Source organism: Chanos chanos, chromosome 2 (assembly GCF_902362185.1).
Source record: "Chanos chanos chromosome 2, fChaCha1.1, whole genome shotgun sequence".
In the NCBI taxonomy this organism is placed as follows: domain Eukaryota; kingdom Metazoa; phylum Chordata; class Actinopteri; order Gonorynchiformes; family Chanidae; genus Chanos; species Chanos chanos.
This window is the reverse complement of record NC_044496.1, coordinates 48149055-48169135: the sequence shown is the minus strand read 5'-3', so window position 1 is coordinate 48169135 and position 20081 is coordinate 48149055. Positions and strand designations below refer to the sequence as shown.

Here is a 20081-nt window from a genome sequence, read left to right as displayed (position 1 = left end):
AGAGCTGTTTCCCCAGTTCAAACTGTGTATTTACTTCGTCTGAGGCATAGCATATAAAAGAACTCACTGTGTCCTTACAAAGTAAAAAAAAAAAATAAGAGAGAATGAAGGAGAAAGAGAGAGAGAGAGAAAGAGGGAGAAAGAGACACCGGAGAGAGATAAAGACAGGGAGAGAGAGAGAAAGAGAGAGAGAGAGAGAAAGAGAGAGAAAACTCACATCTTCATTGGTTGTCTGGTTGAGGGAGATCAGATAGGTGTGGAAGCCAGTCAACCCCACCACAGACCAGAGAGTGAAGAAACAAACCAGCACTTCCAGCACAGTGGGGTTTAGGGTTAAGGAAAAAAAAAAAACATATTGGCATCTCTCCATGCTGGAGGCTATTCATCTCTAGTCAGGAATATTTGGAATTTAGGCTAGTTTCTGTTCTTACGAACCATCTCCAATTGGTTAAAGCATGCACACATCTCCCCAGCAAAAATTAGTCCTTAAAGGGTGAAAAGTAACAGGGTGGGGTTTCTAGATTTCAGAGTCACTGCTCAGCACTGTTCTCTCTGGTGTTTACGGCAAATCTACAGCTATAACTAACAATTTTACCTACTATCACTTTGACAGTTATCATGAATTACTTCCGTAATATCTCTTTCCCCGGTGGACACGAGCTTGTGTACACTCTTTTAACGCATACTTCTACACTCTCTTTCTCTTTCTGCCTTTCTCCCTCACACAAAAGGGAAAACTGCATGCTAATACTGAATGGGCTTCAGAACTAATGCATTTTTAGTTGCATAAAAGCTTTTATGGGCTTAAAAGCATGACGTTTGAGAATGATTAACTGCTGATAAATGTGTTCTAAGCATGCTGGAAAGATGTACCATTACAAAGATAGGACAAATATTACATAACTATATAATGCACTTTATGGCTCGAGTTTTTCATATTGTTAATGATAGTCAAGCAGGCTTATCTGTGCCTTGGTTATATGAACAGGTCGCTGCAGCTGGGCTTAAAGGATATGTTCCGGGGGTTTCCTTAATGGTGCTCACAAAGCCTGAGTCCACAGATCCTGTGGGGTAACACAAAGCACACAAACAGAGTGGTTATAAAGTAAGCAATACAGAATCTCAGGAATACATGAACACACTCAGGCATATGCCTGAGTGTGGTTTCTCCTCCTTTGCCTCTCACACCATCACACAGATATAGAAAAACAGTCTCAAACTCAAAAACACGAGAGAGAGAGAGAGAGATGGGTGGTTAACGTGACATGCTTTTTTACATGTCCGGGGTGTCACACACAGACAAAAAGTAGTAAACTGTTTAAAATCATATGTTTATACAGTGAATCAGATAGTCCATTAGTAGAGCATACTGGAATTTCAATCAGTGCTCAAACATTTCTATCCAGAACTTTGAACTGAACATCAAATGTGCATGTAGTGACCGACTGGGACATGTTTTCCTCTGTTCACACTTGAAGAGAAAGGGTCTTTGCTCAACCAGAAAGAACAGATACATCTCTGAAATCCATCATCAATTCTTGAGGTGAGTTTATCCTTGTATTTTTTTATTATTATTTTAATTCTATTACAAGGCACTTTTTCTGAGCTCCAAGCTTATGGTAATTTTCTGTGTGTTTTAGTGTGACATCAATTACAGAATAATGCACTACTTATATTTTTATTCTTTGTCATTAATACATTAAAAGCATTGCTGTCATGTGGTGGTGGATGTGCTAGGAGATGCTCGCTGATTTCAGTTAGACCACAGCATGAAGCATAAGGCAGAGTGACATGACATTATATGGTGTGACAGTATTTTGCATGTAACACCACATAATACATCAGTTACACCATAGTAAAGAAACTGTATTTTTGATACATAACAGAGAATGATAGCTACATTAATTTTTATAACTTCTTATGCAATTATCCACTCAATTATTCTTTCTTTTTTTTTTTCATTTTAACTCCAGGCTTGGTCATAGTGCATTATGAGGCATTCCCTTTAGAGAGCTCCTCTAATAATGCATAGTGCAGCCAGTCTAACAGCTTTTATTTCTATCTGTCAACATGAGACAGACGTTATAGAAATGTCAAGTGCAGAGAGAACAAGAAAAGGAATAATGCCAACACCCAAAGACAGAAGAAGCATTCAGAGAAAAGGAGAAAATGTATTGATTAGAACTGTTAATAGAGGGGAGGAAATATTGTCAGAGCCGTGCAGCTGTCTTGAAAATCAATATCTGATCATATACATCAGGGTTTATTATGACCAACACTTTTATGTTTATGCTTGGTTCATTAAGCACCGCAACAGTTAAACAGCTGACACACACACACACACTCACACTCAGTCACACACTGATGCTTTGTTTATGTAGCAGTGAAATAGTTTTCACGATTTAGATGCATGCACACACGTGTTCATGCTTTGCTCATTGAGCACTGAAACGGTCTTAAAAGTTTAGACACACACACGCACATACATACCTTCATGCTTTGTTCATTGAGCACTGAAACAGTTTAACATTACATACACACACAAACACACACACACACACAGACATATGATCATTTCTCTTAATTAGGGCAAATCTGTCATTTGTAAAGATTTCTCCTGATATTTGTTGATGTATTTGTGTATGTACTGTTACACTTTAATTTTTCTCTACACACCTTCTTAAATATTTGCTCTATTCGGAAGCCTATTTGTTTGTTACTGTCAATATCTTGGACTAATTCTTGCATCCTGGATCTATATCCTGATTTCTATCTGTTTGACATAAAAAGTTATAACATTATGAAAGTGAATATCACTTATGGTAAATTTTCTTATTCTGTTATCATTATCCTTTGGTGTGAAGCAAAATCATTTGGCGTGACATTCAGAATACTGATCACAATATGGCTCTGACAGCGAAAGATGATCTCTAAGATAAAGAAAATCTTAATCTGATATGCTGGAAGTGAGGTCACCATCAGTCAAGAGATAGGGATGATGTTGATGTATTCTGCATTGGTATAAAAAAATGAACACATACGCAAATAAACAAACCTGACCAAAAGGCTGACTCATAATTGGAAATGAATATGTGATGTGTTTTCTTTAGACAAATGTCATACATACAATTTTTATAAAATATATTTTTCGTATTTAGCCTGAAAGATGAGAAAAAATGGGGTTGATATAATTTTCATGTCTTTTACTTGAAGATTTTTTTTTCTAAATTTTCATGCTTTAATGTCATCCACCTAAATAGATTCTGACACAGAAACATCTGCCAACCCACACTCGATTATCTAAGTCAAATATACCCCAACTGTAGATTAACATTCCCCTAAGTTATTCAGAATTTCTGTTTTAAAATTAGAGGTGACATTCAGAGTGCGCTGCACCCTAAATTAAGATAATTAGCCTAAAGGTAATTATCCAGATTCTAAATTAGTTCAGCGTACAGTACGTGGTGGAACCCTCTTTCTGTCTCTATTTCTCTCTCCTTCTTTAACATAGAGACATTAACATGAGTTTCCTTCTGAAGATTTCTGCTCTATAAATGGGTCTACCGCTCTGCCGCTGGCTCTGTAAATTCTACATAATGTCAGCGTATTATACAGCAGACGTGTGCATTCCTAGAACCTTGCGCTATTGAACAGCTTTATGTAAAAAAAACGAATCGCCTCAAGCCCTTTGCCATTTCAGAACATTTACATTACAGCTGATAACATGGAAATTACATTTCTATCATGAAATTACTCGATAATACATCCACACATGAGCGCATGTACACACACATCCACACACACATCCACACACACACACACACACACATGCACATGCACACCCACGCTGTATAAGAGAGAGACTACTTACGCAGTACCACGTGGACAATGTCAAAGGTGAAGATGTAGATGGTGAGGAGTGACAGCGAGAGTGTGAATAAGTAGAAGTAACGATAGTTTCTCTTCCCCACGCAGTTTCCCACCCATGGGCAGTGATGGTCAAAACGATCTGATGGAGAGAAAAAGAGTGCAAGAAAGAGGCAGAGAGAGAAATTTCCTGAATTACTGTCTCCTACTTGATAACCACTAATTCCTGGCAGTTCATCTTCAAATCGCAACAGCACAGTGTGAGCCTCAAAGACAGACAGCTTGTACTTACAGGATCCCCTATAGATTAAAGCACCCCACAAACAGTAGGTGCGAAATGCAAATGTTTATCATAGATATCAACTAAGCAGTGCATATTGCCATGGAAACAAAGCAGTCATTTTACCATTTTCCATTAACAAGGAGAAAAACGACGCATGTCATGTAATAGCATGTGGATACAAGGCACATTGAACGATAGGTACTGTTTTAAAGTAAAGAGCAGAAATCCACTAAAAATGCAGATTCTATTGCTTGTGATAGAAGAGGCTATCGGCTGATGCTCCTTAGCTCTCAGAGTAGGCAGCTCTGGTTTCTACTCTTGGCTTGTCCTCAGGCAGACCAAGCCCACACACATTTTTGTAATAAGAGGCAAGCTGTCACTGTCTGCTGTGTCATGCTGTGTGTGTGTGTTTGTGTGTGTGTGTGTGTGTGTGTGTGTGTGTAGGGGGGGAGACAGAGAGGGCAAGTCGGGTTGCGCGCGCGCGCGTGTGTGTGCGTCTAGTTACATGTGTCAGTGTGTTTTTGTATGCGTTTGTGTGTGAGCCTGTACCAAAAAACAACAGCAAGAAAGATCGTGCATGCTCACGGGCGGACATACGGGTGTGTGGGTAAGAAAATATGTGTTTCTCGGTGTGAGTGTGTGTCTGAGTATCAAGGAAACACTACAGCAGGTGCAGGTTACCCACACACACAGGTCAGTGTTTCACAGTGACTCTGCACAAAGAGGAGGGAGGGAGAGAGAAAGAGAGAGAGAGAGAGAGAGAGAGAGTCCTTTGTCTCCTGTAATAATCTCCGGTCATGCTTCAGTAATCTCATACCATTCTCCTTGTCACTCATCAGCTGCCACATTACTATTATTGCCCTGAGGCCATATGAAATGCTTATATACCGTCACTCCCTGCTTCTCACGCCTCTACAAAAATAAATCAAAGAACGGTTCAAATAAATGCCCCAAACTGGGTTACCCTACCATATCTACTGTGTTATATTTTGTGATTTAAGAGGTGGCATTTTTTCCTTTCCGAAATAAATTAAATCTAGCATAAAACTAAGCTCTTCTCTCTCGTCGCATGCTGCAAAGTCCTTCATTAACTTGTCAGCTATGTGTCAGATAAACCTATATACGAGTTCAGTAGCCTGGAAATAAATCATTTGGAACAACTGAGCTCTGTTTCCACAGAGTCTTTTTGAGAGAATACAAGACATAAATGAATTATTTTTCATAAGTTGTTCAGTGAAATTTTTTTTCATTTCAGTATTTGTACAACTTCAACAATAAGCCATTCACTTCAATAAGAAAAAACACACATCAAAAAAAAAGAATTTGTTTAACAAATGCTTTCAGACTGCTTTGGCCCTTGCTTTCTATAGGTTTCTTTGGGGGGGGGGGGGGTGTTTTGTTTTGTTCTTTTTTTTTTTTTTACAGAAGTTGAACCTTTCCAGGCTGAACTTCAGAGTGAGCATGCATAATGTTATCTCTGCACTGTGCGAAAGAAGACACACATTCGTACAACAAAGTTAAAATAAATCTTTACTAGAATTATTCAGTTTTCGGGGTTTGTGATGTACCTGTGTGGCCAAACTCACCTACACAGTTGTCACAGATGCTGCAGTGTGAAGCACGAGGTGGGCGGAAAATCTTGCAGGTGTAGCAGTACTTCAGCTTGACAATCTGATTGTTGATTTGCACATTCTTGATGCGTGGAGGCGGGCGCTGTCCTGCCGGGACATTCCCATTGGCCGCCTCTGTAAAGGAGACGAGGCAATATTGAAATGAGGTTGATTTATTTACATTTATACTCCCTTCATGCTAGAGGACATACTCAAGGCCACACAAGTACTTGTAAACACATGGTGAAAAGTGTGTGTGTGTGCGAGTCCAGTGAACAGTCAGAATAAAGGTGCTTTTGCAAACATCCACATAAATCAGGCACAAGAGACCTTGGAAGGGTCACAGCCCTGTGTGTGTTGGATTACTGTTTATGATGATGTGTTATCGCAGAAATGCTGATATTATAATGATTTATGAGAAAGGTTAAAGCATAATCTCTCTCTCTCTCTCTTTCTCTCTCTCTCCCTCTCTCTCTCTCTCTCTCTCTATGTGGGCAGGTTATGTTGACTCATCCATGCTAATATTTTATCAGTTAGTTCATTTTTAAAGGATACAAACAAACCCGTTTAAAGTCTGTTACTACAATGTAATGTTTATGTGGGGAAAAAAAATCTGGAAAAATGAAGCAATAAAACTTTTGGAAGGGAAAGCTGAGAGAATAAATATTTAATAATATTTTCAACCCGAGACCTGATGGAACTTACAAATCAGAACATACTGACTATTCCTTGGGTTTGAAAAGTAAGCATTCTTTAAGCAGAGTCTAAAGACTGACAGCTAAGATTTGCCCTCTCACCATAACTTAGCCAATACATCTATAAACATTCAGTATGTCATGTGCAGGGGTAAAAAGAAACCCCCCGAAACCACAATAATCTTCTCAACATCTGGTGAGTCTCAAATGCTGGTGAAGGGAGGAATGCTAAAACACAAAACATCCAAGGACTTGATTTTCAGCTATTATTTCTACTTATTTTCCACACAGGTTGGGTGAAAAAAAAACCCAACTCAGGCTGGCTTATATTCATCAGCTCTGACTAACTCAGTTTTCTCTGAGGTTACAGAGAAAGTTACAAAGAGGAATGAGTTACAAAGAGGAATGAGTGCCCAACAACAAATGAATCATCTACTTTTGCTTTGGAAACACAGTAATTGTCCACCCATGCTCCTCTGTATTCGAGGAACATGCCTTAGATCTTATTAGTATTCCACCAGGACCCAGGCAATAATGGCTTGAGTTGACAGCTAGTGTTCCATCAATACAATTGAGTTCTGTTAACCCGCATCCCTACCTGCATCCTATGCTACCTAACTGGCTTTTCAGCATGCTGTAGACCACTATGAATAGTATATTAAAACACGCAGTCTACAAATGGAGCAGAGACAATAAAGTGGGGGAAATGTGACACACACACACACACACACAGTAGCACATACAGTATCTAAGTTCACTCTCAACCCTACTCCCTTAGACACCCACACAAATCCTCTTCTCTATGTTCTCCCTCTTCCCTCCCAACATGTACACACACACACACACACATCACGATTTCTCATCAAGGCAAACTGTGGCTCTGTCAGGGACATGAATATAGTTAAGGAGGGTGTGTGAATATGGGGGACAGTGGCTCAGACTTTGCTGAAGTTCACTAAGATCTCTGGCACAAAGCAGGGTACGCTCCCAGAGAGACTTTAGCAACAGCATCTGCCGGGGGTATGTCATCTTTACGTGGGCTATCATCTAGTGCCTGTGAGTCACTACAATGACAAAGTCTAGTCCCTTGTTTCAGGGCTGCTGTGTCATTCAGCGTCTCTTGTGTCTCTTTGGTGTGACTGAGGCACAGGTGGATAACGGCTCCTCCTCCTTCATTTGAATAAGTTATATCTGCACTTCCAGTAACATGATGTGTTCACAGCTCCTGGGTCACTTACAGGGAATGGTGTCTTTGATTTACGTGTGGAAAATGTACACGGCTAATGTGTTCTTCAGAGACATGGCTATCTTTGCTTTACAAGAAGGGAAGTGTTTGGAGCTCCTCCCACGTCATTTGGAGCGTGTTGTTGTCTTTGCTGATGGCTCTGAGAGAGAGAGAGAGAGAGAGAGAGAGAGGGTGTATATGGCACCCATGTGCAGTCTGGAGTGGCTGTGATTAGGAAAGGCACAGGGCTGTCCCTGTGTTGTTTAGGCCGGTTGTGGCTCTGCTGGTATTCTGAGAGAGAGAGAGAGAGAGAGAGAGAGAGAGAGAGAGAGGAGGAGGAGGAGAGGAGAGGAGGATTTGGCCTCTCCGCCACGCACAGAACAATAAGAGAATGGGGGTGGGGAGGATGGAGCAGGATCTGCAGCAGAGAGCCAACTCCCTGCAGAGACGGGCGAGGCTGGACATCCATTCACCACAGTGCATGCGTGTGCGTATGTCTGCGTGTGAATGGCGACACGGAGCCATCCTTTCCTCTTTCAATTCAATTTTCCATCTTCCATCCTCGATTTAGTAATTATGTAAACAGCAATTTTTTTTTTTTTTTTTGTAAAAGAGAAAAGATTCAAGTGATGAAAGGAACTCCGACTGAACAGTCTACATTTAGCTATAATGTACGTTTAAGTTGTTTTGTTCTTTTTTTCTGACTGCATGAAGCCACTCCGGTAGAGGGGGAAACGCTCTGAGAAACACAGGGGTGGGACGGAATTAAGGTCACATAGATGAGCCCTCCGAACCATTACAAACCTGTCGCATAACTAACTAAATAAATAAGCAGACTCTGAGCATAACAACGCATGAATAAAACAGCAGGACGAAGCTGTTACCACTCTGCTTACAACACCCTCCTGCTGCAGTATTCATGCCCTGAAATGTTTTTCCCTTCACTTGCCCAGAGAGGCAGAGGGAGGTCACGGCCTATGACCTAACCGTCTCCTGATCTAAATATCATGAGCTAAGAGAATGAGAACTCAGGAGAAGGCGATTCCAAAAACTCTAAAGGAGACTGAAAATCTGCTGAACATTTCACCGGCTCCCAAGTACGTTTCCGTAGCTTCCTTTATGACGTCACTTGCCTCTTCCTTACATTTCTGATTTTGGGTAAGTTGAGGATGAAGAGAAAATTCCCCAGACTCACCAATCTCCATCTCGATGAAGGAGGCTTCCTCTGGCAGGGCCCGTGGCAACACGCCAGGGTCACTGAAACTCGTCCTCAGCAACATGGACATGACGAAGAGGAAGAGGAGCACGGCAAAGACCGGGATGGCAGGGGACAGATGGACAGCTAGGTATGGACACCTGTAGAGACCAAACAAATACACCAGTTACTTAACATGGCAGTGTATGGAGTCCACAAGAAATCTAAGAACCAAGCATGCAGCCTTAATTGAGACTCATTATGAGTTACAAAGGAGACACTTATGTTTACTAAAAATAAGACTTACAGTACGTTATGAATGATTTATAACATATTTTTCATACTGGTGCTGTAAAAGTTTTTTCTGAAAGAGACGTTAAGGAGATGGCTTCAATTATACAAACATCCTGTCAGACCCACCTCAGGATGCCCTCTGGTGTAAACAACACAAACTCAAAAGTAAACAAAAGAAACTGGTTTGGCATCCTCCAATATCTGAATAACCTGCATTTTTAACCACTTAAAAAAAATATGTAAAAAGAAAAAGAAAAAAAAGAGAGCCTTAAATAATCTAGCCTCCACAAAGAACAGGCAAAAATTCCGATTTGTTCCAAAATTAATCTCAAATTAGGCTAACCTGTCATTAAACTTTATCTAAAGAAACCCAATTCTACAAAATCCTGAAATAACCCACATTGCACATCAGAACGTCCTCACTGCATTCAGCATTAAAAGAGGACTCTCTCTGTCACTGGAGGGAAGGATTCCATAGAGAGAAAGGTCATTGTTAAAACTACAGCCCAGTGTATGTCTAGTCTTGACTTTCCCTTTGGCCACGCTACATACCAAGCACAGAGTGAAACATAGTCTCTGACAAGGTTCATTCCAGAGAGCTGGGCTCTGTCCCTCAGGCTAGACAGACAGACAGCCAGCCATGGTAAAAGGAGGCTAGTAGACACACATAAATTGTGCACGACTCTGATGCTCTAAAAGTACGTCTTCTTCTTCTTCTTCCAGGTTGAGTACTGTAGATGTGTAAAGGCTGTAAAGGCGGTGGCTTCCACAGGCCACTGCAGAGAGCTATAAATAGAGCAGATTCTCTTTGCCTTTCTGCTGCTGTGTTTAGAGCACCTCTATACTGTTAATGTATGGACAAGACAGCACTATGGCAGTAGACCACAGCGTGAGACACATGCATCCTGTGCAAGATCTCACACAAACTGTTTAGCCCTCAGCTGACCGTTACCACTACCCATGTCCGGATATGTCACAATAACAAAATCTGACAGCTAGAATCACACAGCTTTTACATTGCAGTGAAGGAGAAGGGCCTTGGCTAAAGACTTAAGCATCTCTTAATCGTAATATGACTATGCTGTGTTATAAAACAGCTTGACCAAACAACAGTAATGTTAAGAATAACACAAGTCACATCATTTATTATCGTTTTTTTTTTTTTTTCCTATTCATTCCCCCCAGTAAACCCCACCGCTGGAGCTGCTGGGTCTGTGTTTTCAGTTCCCATTGCCTACAAATCTCTCCTGGGCACAGTTTCTGCGTTCCTCTGACTGGGTGCCAAGTAACGTTTCCTGGGTTTGTGTCAGAGCACAGTAAAGGAGATGAGGATGAAGACAGAGGGAAGGGAGCACGGTAATTTCACAATGAAAAGTTCAATGTCCACAGGTGAACGAGGTTCACCTGTTCTGTTGAGTGACTCAGCACGCCTGTATGACAGAAACAACATGCTGTTTTACCTGTGTGACAGGTCAGATCAGTTCTTCCCAAGCGCCGTTAAAACAGACAGAAAACAAAACAAAACAACACACAACCAAAAAAAAAAAAAAACCTTAGAAATACGGATTAACAAAGCTCTCAGTTGAAATAATGCATTAGTAACGCTCTTCCGCACTGGCTTGAGCCTGAGCTCAATGCTGGAAAAGAAGAATCCATCTTTTGCTGTGTCAAACAGGGCGGCCAGTCAATTCGGAGAGAGTCAGGCTCACCAGGGAGAAACTCGGTCTGTCTGCCGGCTACAGCACCGGGGTTTCATGATCAATCGTTTCTGCACTGATGACTTGTAAGCATCCCAAATACGCTTCATCATCAGTTCCCAGCAGAACACAACCTTTCCCAGTGCATTACTCACTTGCTCCTATATTCCCGGAACTAAAGACGTACTCTCCCCTAATCGATCAATAAAATAAGGGATGTGACGCACAAAAAACAATAGCAAAACGCACGCTTTATTTTTTTTTTTTTCCATAAAAATGTAAATTAACCATAGTTGGATATAATCTTTTATCACCACGTAAGCTGAAGGTTACACCCTTCTCAGAATACACATAACAAGACTGAATTTGTTTTCCATCATGGAAATGGCTTCTTTCCGCCTGTTCTCTTCCTGCAATAAGCAAAGGATCATCTTACAGCAAAGCAACAATTAGACCTAAACTAAATTTAGTTCAAACACAACCATCTTGGACCTTCGGTCATAATGTCCCTCCCCCCCCCCCCCCCCATGTGCTCCCTCCTTTCCGCATGAACTAATTTAGCCTTTTACCTATATATCATAGGTCACACCTCAAACACTGACAGGTACTCTCTACCCATCCCCTTTAACTCCCTCTCTGTCTTCCTCTCTTTCTCTCTGCCTCCCTCCCTGTCTTTGTGTGGTTCACGTGCACAGTTCTCTGTTGTCTCTTAATGGTCAATCATTTTTCACTCGGAGCTCGCTGATCACCGACTTCCCCCTGAGACAACAGAAAGGAGGAATCTATGCAAAGGACAAGGGCCAGAGAACACATGTGGTGTTTGTCAGGCTGCTTTGTAAAATGATCTCTTCCTTCCCCTGTCTCTCTCTTTCTCTCTCACTCACTCTCACACACACTCACACACACGCAGGCTCACACACACTCTCACACAGACACAATAAGCCAAAGAAAGACAGTGGCACATTTGCTCAAAGTCATCCATCTTGGTGCTCTTGTCTGGTGGGCACAGGGTACATGAGTGATCTGTGCGTGTGCATGTGCGTGTGCGTGTGTCTGTGTGTCTGTGTGTCTGTGTGTGTAGGGGCAGGGTTAGGGGTGGAGTATAGTCAGGCTGTGCATGAAGTCAATCAATAGCTCTGCTGTTGCTGCAGCAGCGGTTAAATCAGGTTGGAGTTATGGGGGCGGGGGAGACTGAACAAGCCAGCTAAACATCATCCCTAATGTGCCTTACGGAGACCCTTAGCCACTAAAGTAGAAGGAGAAAGAGAAAAAAAAAGTAGAAGCAACAGAAAAACTTAAAAGTTCTCTCAGCAGAACTGATGGGTTGAAAGACAGAGAGCAGACATTTGCATTTTATTGAAATAAATGCTTTAACAGTGGCATGAAGACAGAAATAGAATCCACAAAGTTCTTGTTCACCTTATGACTCTCCATTATCACCTTCAAATCACCATGGCAATAACTTGCAGCTCAGCAAATGAAAGCTCCACTAATAATGCTGATCTAAAGACCTTCACTCTCATACTGTAATTGGTCCACCACAAACCGTCAGAAAATTTTCAGTGTTCCTCGGCATAGACTTTACAGGTGTTTGGAACTCACCCAAATCTCTTATAAATATCACTTTGGATATTTACGACCTGGCGTCTAAGGCATCTATAGCTTACCATCATTTTCAAGCTTTTCAGCAATCACTTGTATTATGTCAGTATTATCATCCAAAGAGACCACTCCCATCAGTCTAGAATTGTTTATCCATAATATGAAAGCATTCGTTAAGAATGGCTTTTTACTGAGTCCCTTCAATCTTGTCCTCTACGGGTGTTGAGCGGTTCTAGATCATGCCAGCCAAATGCATCCCATACCATAAGAGAGGCACAAGAACTCTTCACTCTGGGAGTCAAGCACTGGAGCCTGTTGGGTCAAAGTGGAATGGACCACGCATGCATTCATTTGCGTGCTGAGAACAAGTTGAAGGATGACTTATCTGACCATGTGACTTTTTTCCCCACTACCCGAGCTCCGTGCCCGTGTACACTTGCAGACATTCATGTTTGCTGTAATAAAGAGGTTTATATGCTGCAGGCCATGCAAAGTATCCCTTTCTGTGAAGTCCTTAGTAACCTGCTCATGTCAACACGCTGATATTTACTATCAGATGACAGAGCTGCACATCTTTTTTTCCTTTAAATTTCAAGGTACCACTTGGACATTTTGGTTCAAGACATGAACTTGTGACTATAAGTGACACCACTTAACAATAACCTGCACAGTATTTTTTTTTCTGCAACGCTCTGGCATACCATCTCCACAGACTAATCCTAAACACGATGGGATATAAATAGATTCATTAACTGAGGAACTACACCTGCTTGAATGCACCTGCTTTCACTAAGTTTTGTCTCTCCTTTATTTTGGAAGCTATTTGTATTTTCATTAAGATGGCATTAGACTGACAAATGCAAATGTAAACCTACTGCTTTATTGTATTACTTTTACAATCTAGAAACTACTGCCATTTACACAAGCTGTATGATTATAAGGAAGAAAGATAAACTGTTTTATGATATACCAACGGCTTACGCAAACTAAAAAATGTTCCTTTTTTTCCCCTTTTTATCTTGCATAGCAGACTGTTTATCATTATTCCAGTGCTTTTAAGAACAGTTTGAGCCGAGCCAATTATGTACACAAAAAAAAGTAGGTCAGCCAAAAACATTGTATACATGCTGCTATTTGCTGGACAAGTCCACTTTCGAAAATGAGTAGTTTGTACCCTCTTTAATTATCTAAATGTTACACGATCAGCGGTTAGCATTTAAACCATGTATTCATATCATAGTACAATTAACTGCACCGACAAATGGATTTTTGCTTTCCTCTGTGTTACAGTCACAACTTGACAAAAAGACAAACTGTAATTTCGATCACTCAGATGATAAAAAAAAAAAAGTGTTTTACCAAACACATAACGTTTTGAAATCCCTCCCTGTCTGTTTGTCTTCTTCATACACACTAAATATTACTCACCGCCCTCAGTCAAAAACAAAGTCTTTACATTTCTTCTTACTTACGGCTCACTTATTCATGGCGGTTGATGCAAACTTGATTTGACTATCAGTATCAGGTTACATGATGTTAGTCTTTGTCGGGAAGGAAATGCTCCTAACTGATGGAGGCTATGCTATGCACTAACCCATTGGTGTCAATTCTACTGACATGTTTAGAGTTCACAGAACAGCACTGAAACAAAAGATGTATTTTCAATGCAAAAATGTGATAATCCATCATAAGGGATAATCCACAGGTGTGTCAAGAATAAAGTCCAACCTCTTTCTCCTCCTCCTCCAGGTCAACTACAGTACGTTCTAGATCTTCCAAAATTTCAGGTGTAGGATTTGGAATGCAATGTTTTTCACACATATTTTTCATATTTTTCTAATCTTGTCTCTCAAAATGAGGTTTCTACAAAACATTCACAAAATCTGCCGTTACCGGCACTCTCCTCTCGGGTTCTGAAATGCTTCGAGCATTAACAATGTGCAGTGAGTCAACACTAAACATTGGGAGAGGCTGTTCCAAACAACAGCAAGCTCTGTATTTAACCGATCCTCTAAACAATAACGACCTAAAATTGTTCCACCGAAGTGTGAATTAGATGAGAGCTCAGGAGGCAGTGTGTCAATCAGAAAGAGATGTCACGGCCTAATGCGCCTTGACATTTGTCATGCTTCAGAATTTCATGCCCAGACTTTGTTAATTCTTAATTGTGAATTTGGCTATTTAGGAGCTAAGTGATTCATGGGGCAAATGAATTATGCACAGCTGCAAAAGCAGAACAGCAGAAGCCAGCAAAGCATTCATCTCTCAGGAGGAGAAGAAAAAAAAAAAAAAAAGATGGAAATCAGTCCAGACTTCAGCTTCTCTATAAGCAACACAGAGAAAAATTGAATCCACCAAAACCTAGTTTGTAATTTCAACAGCAGCACAATAGAGACCCACAAAATAGCCTTCTTGTTGTTCTGGGCTGTCCTCTGGTACACACACACACACACACACACGCACACGCACACTCACACACACACTCGCAAGAACAGGGACCTCCAGCCAAGAAGACCACACAGACTACAAAGAACCTGTCAGGCACTCCGTGTTAAATCATAGAGTGAAAGGGGAAACGTCCGGATGACTTACTGCTGAGAAGAATCCAGAAATCCAATGGGAAAAGTGTAATCTGCCTCCGTAATGAGATGTAGCCACCGTACGCTAACATAACGAACTGAACACCAGATGGGATTTACATGCAGAGTATTCATGTCTTTCTACTCAAGGGTACAGAAAGAAAAAGACAATAGATAGAAAAAAAAATCATGTTTCATGAAAATGGTCACATGATGAATATATTATCGTTCAGTGGCATAATCAATTATTAAAGACTGTGCTGCAGGGGTAAATGGAACTGTTAATCAAATAATATTAGTGATTGGATTTGGGGCAGAATGACAGTGAAAGGAAGGAATTACATTTCTGTAAAAATCAATTTAAGTCTCTCGGCTGACCTTGAACACATTACTGCTCCACCTCAGTGAGGCAGGAAGAAAGAAAATTAAGTCTGGTGATAGATGAGCTTCATGTGTGTAGCACTGAGAAAATCTATCTTTGAACTAATCCAAGGCCATCCAAGACCAGGAAAAAAGGAGGAGAAAATGTCAGGATGAATCTTATTTGGCACATACCACTGACTTCATTTATACTAGCCTTTAAGTCACTGCAATACTACAAATTGGTTTCTCTCTAACAAACTATAGCTTATTAATGACTATTGGGATGCCAGTTGTCTTGAGTGACTGGGCAGAAACAGTAATAGGATGTTTTTCTGTCATGCAAAACTGTTATGCGGAGGTAAGGAGCACCAGCATGTCCTTGTATATGACAAATGAACAGAGATGGATAACTCTGACTGTTAACTTGTATGAAAGGATATCTGGAAACCATATACATACCGGAACAGAGCTATAAAGCATGGTACACAGAGGTGGTGGTTTAGACAGATTGTGTGGAAATCCTCTGGCTGCAGTCTAAGTGCAATGGCGGCATTACAGCTCCTCTCTACCCTTTTCAAATGCAGGGCGGTAGATTCAAACAAAATGTAACAGCCACAAGCCTCCAGCACTGTCGTCACAAGCCAACTTCTATTCTATGGACTCTCACAGAGCAATGAAAAAAAACAAAAACAATGTCTCTCTCCTTCTCTCTCTCTTTTCTTGAACACATACAGACAAACAAACACACAGAACAAATGAGATCGCAAATAAACAGCTCTATATATATATATATATATATAAATATACACATGACCTCACACAAAAACAATGCAAAACAGCTTCAAACACGGAAAGGTGCCATCTTCCTCATTCTACGCTTAGATGCTGTCTGATCGCCCACAATTCACACATCCAACATTCAAACTAATTCTAAAACTGCTCTACACTGCACATTCAAAGCATCAGCACTAAAGAGACAAAAGAGAGAGGGAGAGAGAGAGAGAGAGAAAGAGAAATGTCCTGCATTACTGTCCTGTACTCAGTGACCTGTACCACCTAAGGGGACACTGATCATTAGTCTGTCCCACTGGAGAGTTTTACCATGGGATACTACCACAGGCTATAGACCCATGTGAGTCAGACTGAACGGAATTGATTCTGTGATTCTGTCCACAAATACAACCAACAGTATCAAAGCCATCTGAGAGATACAACAAAAGATACATATGCAACAAGGGAACCAAACACACTAACAAAAAAGCTGGCGCCAACAAGCACACACGCCCACAAACAAAACTACACCCACTCACGTAAACAGATAACATGAAAAATACACAAATCTACACAGATATTCAGAATCTATGAGGAGAAAGCACAATGCAATGTGTTAGGGGAGACAAAATTGATGAGAGACCATGGAAGTTCTTCATTCAATGTCTGGGTGTCTATTTTTTTTTTTTTTTTTTGGTTTTACCACAGTAAGATATAAAGAGGCTTCTCTAACAGGCCTCGAGGTAGGCCTCCCGTTTCTCTCTCTCTCTTTGTCTCTCTCTCTCGCTGTCTCTTGTACTGATATGATGTCTATCCAGTTGTTCTTGGACTTGATCCAGTGTGTTCACAAGGACACTGCCTTTACTGTTCCCCTTTTCCTTCTCTCGTTCTCCGCTCTCACAATCCGCATTAAAGAAAAAAAAAGTGGCCGAGACTCACGCCAGCTGGAATCTCACAGATAAGACTCAAGCTCAATTAGGGAACAGAACAAAGAGGGCACCCACCTCAATTTATTATCTTCCCACTGTCATTCAGACCCAATCCACACAGCTGGACTGACTGAATTTATGTGAGTGACACGATATGCTAACCCTGCTGTCCCGCCAGAGAAAACCAAACAGCTTGAAAACCAAATCCCACATTGCAGAATGTCACGCTATCAAAAATGGCATAGCCTGATTTTACACGACTCTCAAAAATGCATGTGTAAGGTAAAATAAGTTTTGCTGTTTTCCATCATTCTAGTTCATTTTGTGATGTTGAATTAACAGTTCTTTTACAATTAATAGGAAAAGTCCTATTAAAAACAATGATGTTCATAACACAAGACAGCACTTCTTTAATTTTGGACCCATGACTTACACCGGCACTTAGGAACTAGGGCTCCTTCAACACATAAAGTGCACTTAGCTGTGTTCTTTTAGAAATTACTGTAGCTCTGTCAAGGGTACCACAAAAAAGGGAGTTCAAATTGCTATGTAACAGAGAGTTTTGAATTACTCTTCTGTTCATTGGTTCGATCTCTATGTTAATATCTCTCCCCTAGAGAGGCAATTGCCAGTAACTGTAAAATGAATGTTGCATGCTAAAGGCTCTCTAGCCATTAGAAGCTGCTGGGTCATCTCCAAACCCAAGCACATTTTAGTGAGCTATATCGGGTCCATCTCAGGCTGGTGGCAGACTGCTGCTTCCTGTATGCTGAGAAACAGTCCAATTGGATCGGGGAGTTAAGAGCAGGGTTTGGAGCCGAAGTCACTGTGAATAAGAAGCCCAGCCCATGGAACTTGTTTAAAAATGTGGACTACACCTGGCATGTTCATACTTAAATGCAAGCACACAGACACAGTCACACACACACTTAATTCCACTCACTGTCTGAAATTCACAGAAACTAAATAGAAATAATGAAATCTTGTAGGCTGACATTGTACATATTTCTACACATGGAAGGAAACCTTGCCTTTTAGCACTTCATTGGTTTCGCCCAGGCCAAACCCTTCCCAGAACAATTATGTGACTGAAGCTACAGAAACAACTTAGCCATCGTTGTCACCATCAGGCCCACCCTGCTGGCATTCAAAGACAGCAGTCTAGCCTTCCTTTTAATATAGGCTGATAATGATAAGCAAGCCATTGTCCAATCTCACACCATCACTCAAGACAATGAGTGGAGACAGAGGTCAAAATGCAATCTGCTTTCCATACAGGAAAGACTCAGGTGGTAAATAATTAATGAATTCATAATGCCACACAGATGTGGACAAAAGATTGGGCTTACAGGGTAGATGACACAAAAAATCTTACGCAATGTGGGTTTTTTTACAATAAATTGAGGATTTTCAACGTTCCCAAAGGACTCATATGTAAAAACTGACACCAAAACACCTCAATTATTCTTTAAGCGTCACTGCTCATGTATGCTCACACCAGAAGAACTACAAAGACACATTCCTATTGATGACGAAACCCTTAATATTTACCAGGAAATATTTTCCGACAAATGGTGCATTAATGCATCAAATATTAAACCGTGTCAGGTATGGCATCAAATCTTACTGTGCTGCATGAATACAAAGAAGGAAGCGTCAGAAGGCCTTCAAGTATTTAAGCTCGCCGCTGGTGGCTAGAAGCCATCAAACTATCGTAGCCTACACAAAGCGCACCCTCCAACACCGTGAGACTACAGTTAACGAACACAATTTTACGCAGTAGTCAAATCAGAACACCTGTGTTCTGTGTTACGCATATGTGAAATAAGAGAGGTTTCGATACACACAAAGAGTACACAAGACAAAATGACTTACTCGAAAGCGAAGAAGAGAGAGCAGGTTCCAATGATTAGAAATAGGGTTAGATAAAACACGCCTTTCTGTCTAGCCATCATAATGCGCCCATCGCAGCAGAAAGTGTTCTTTCCAGGGAGTTTTTCCCATTTACGCGTGGCCTTCCTGCTTATCATCACAGCAGACATGTTGATGGTTAAATGTGAAATTAACCAATACAAGAAATCAAGCTGTATCAAAACAATATTCCGTCGCTCCCAAGGATTCGGCTGAAGAGTGTTATGAACTTTGAACGGTGACGATCACTGAAAACAGTCTTATCTTTCCGTTGTCAGTTCCAATAAGTTTATACCGAGGATCCCGTTTCCTTATTCACTGAGAGCATATAATTAAATAGTTTAAATGACTTTCTCGACTGTGACAAATAACTAGGTATTATGTCTACTTGTTTTTTTCCTCGTGGAGCCACACGTCTTTGGTCTGAAATATTTGTTGAGATTGCTTTTAATAATATTCATAAAGAATTTTTCGGTTGCAGCATACACGATTTTCTCTCGTCGCTCAAATCCATATTTTTGGTTCAGTTAAGATATTTTCTTCTCGTGCACCATTTCAATCTGTGCGGCTGATCTTCTATGTCAGCTGTTTAATAAACACCCAGATTCCATGATTATTCAAATGTGTGATCCTTTCTTATTCTTCCAAGAGGACAGGCCGGATCCCTTTTGAGGCTGGTGATTTTCATAAATCTTCACACAAGTCGAGAGTGGACCTTGACTGGCTGACATTCATGTGCGTGTCATTTTGCTGCGCTGTAAGGAATCACAAAATCACACTCGTGTACAATATCCAGTCATCTTTCGTTTCGGGTTGACGATAGATCTGCAATAAATTAGGATCCGCTAACTGTAAGACAAAATGTATAAATAATAGAGGTATTCGCGACAAACGATTCCGCGTCTTTGCTCGGTTTTCCCGCAGGATGCGAGCCTGGATCCTATCTGATCAATGGAAGCAGGAAATACGCCTAGATTGATATGTCCCGTCTTAAAGGGCCAGTGCCACGGACGCACACACACTACCTTAAACAAAACATGGCAGGTGTCATGAGGTGATG

At 40.9% G+C, this 20081-nt stretch overlaps 1 protein-coding gene across 1 annotated transcript in view; it reads right to left on the bottom strand.

Annotated features, from left to right (window-relative positions):
* zdhhc9 (zDHHC palmitoyltransferase 9) overlaps positions 1–19792 on the bottom strand; it is a 23146-nt gene extending 3354 nt beyond the window's left edge. Inside the window, exons 1-6 of the mRNA XM_030765785.1 lie at positions 18986–19792; positions 8876–9036; positions 5737–5895; positions 3872–4009; positions 1016–1064; positions 218–320 (exon numbers count right to left, since the gene is read on the bottom strand). Coding sequence (XP_030621645.1) covers positions 218–320; positions 1016–1064; positions 3872–4009; positions 5737–5895; positions 8876–9036; positions 18986–19152 — 777 coding nt within the window. The 5' untranslated portion in view covers positions 19153–19792. The remainder of the gene's footprint in view (positions 1–217; positions 321–1015; positions 1065–3871; positions 4010–5736; positions 5896–8875; positions 9037–18985) is intronic.
* Between the last annotated feature and the right edge of the window lie 289 nt (positions 19793–20081).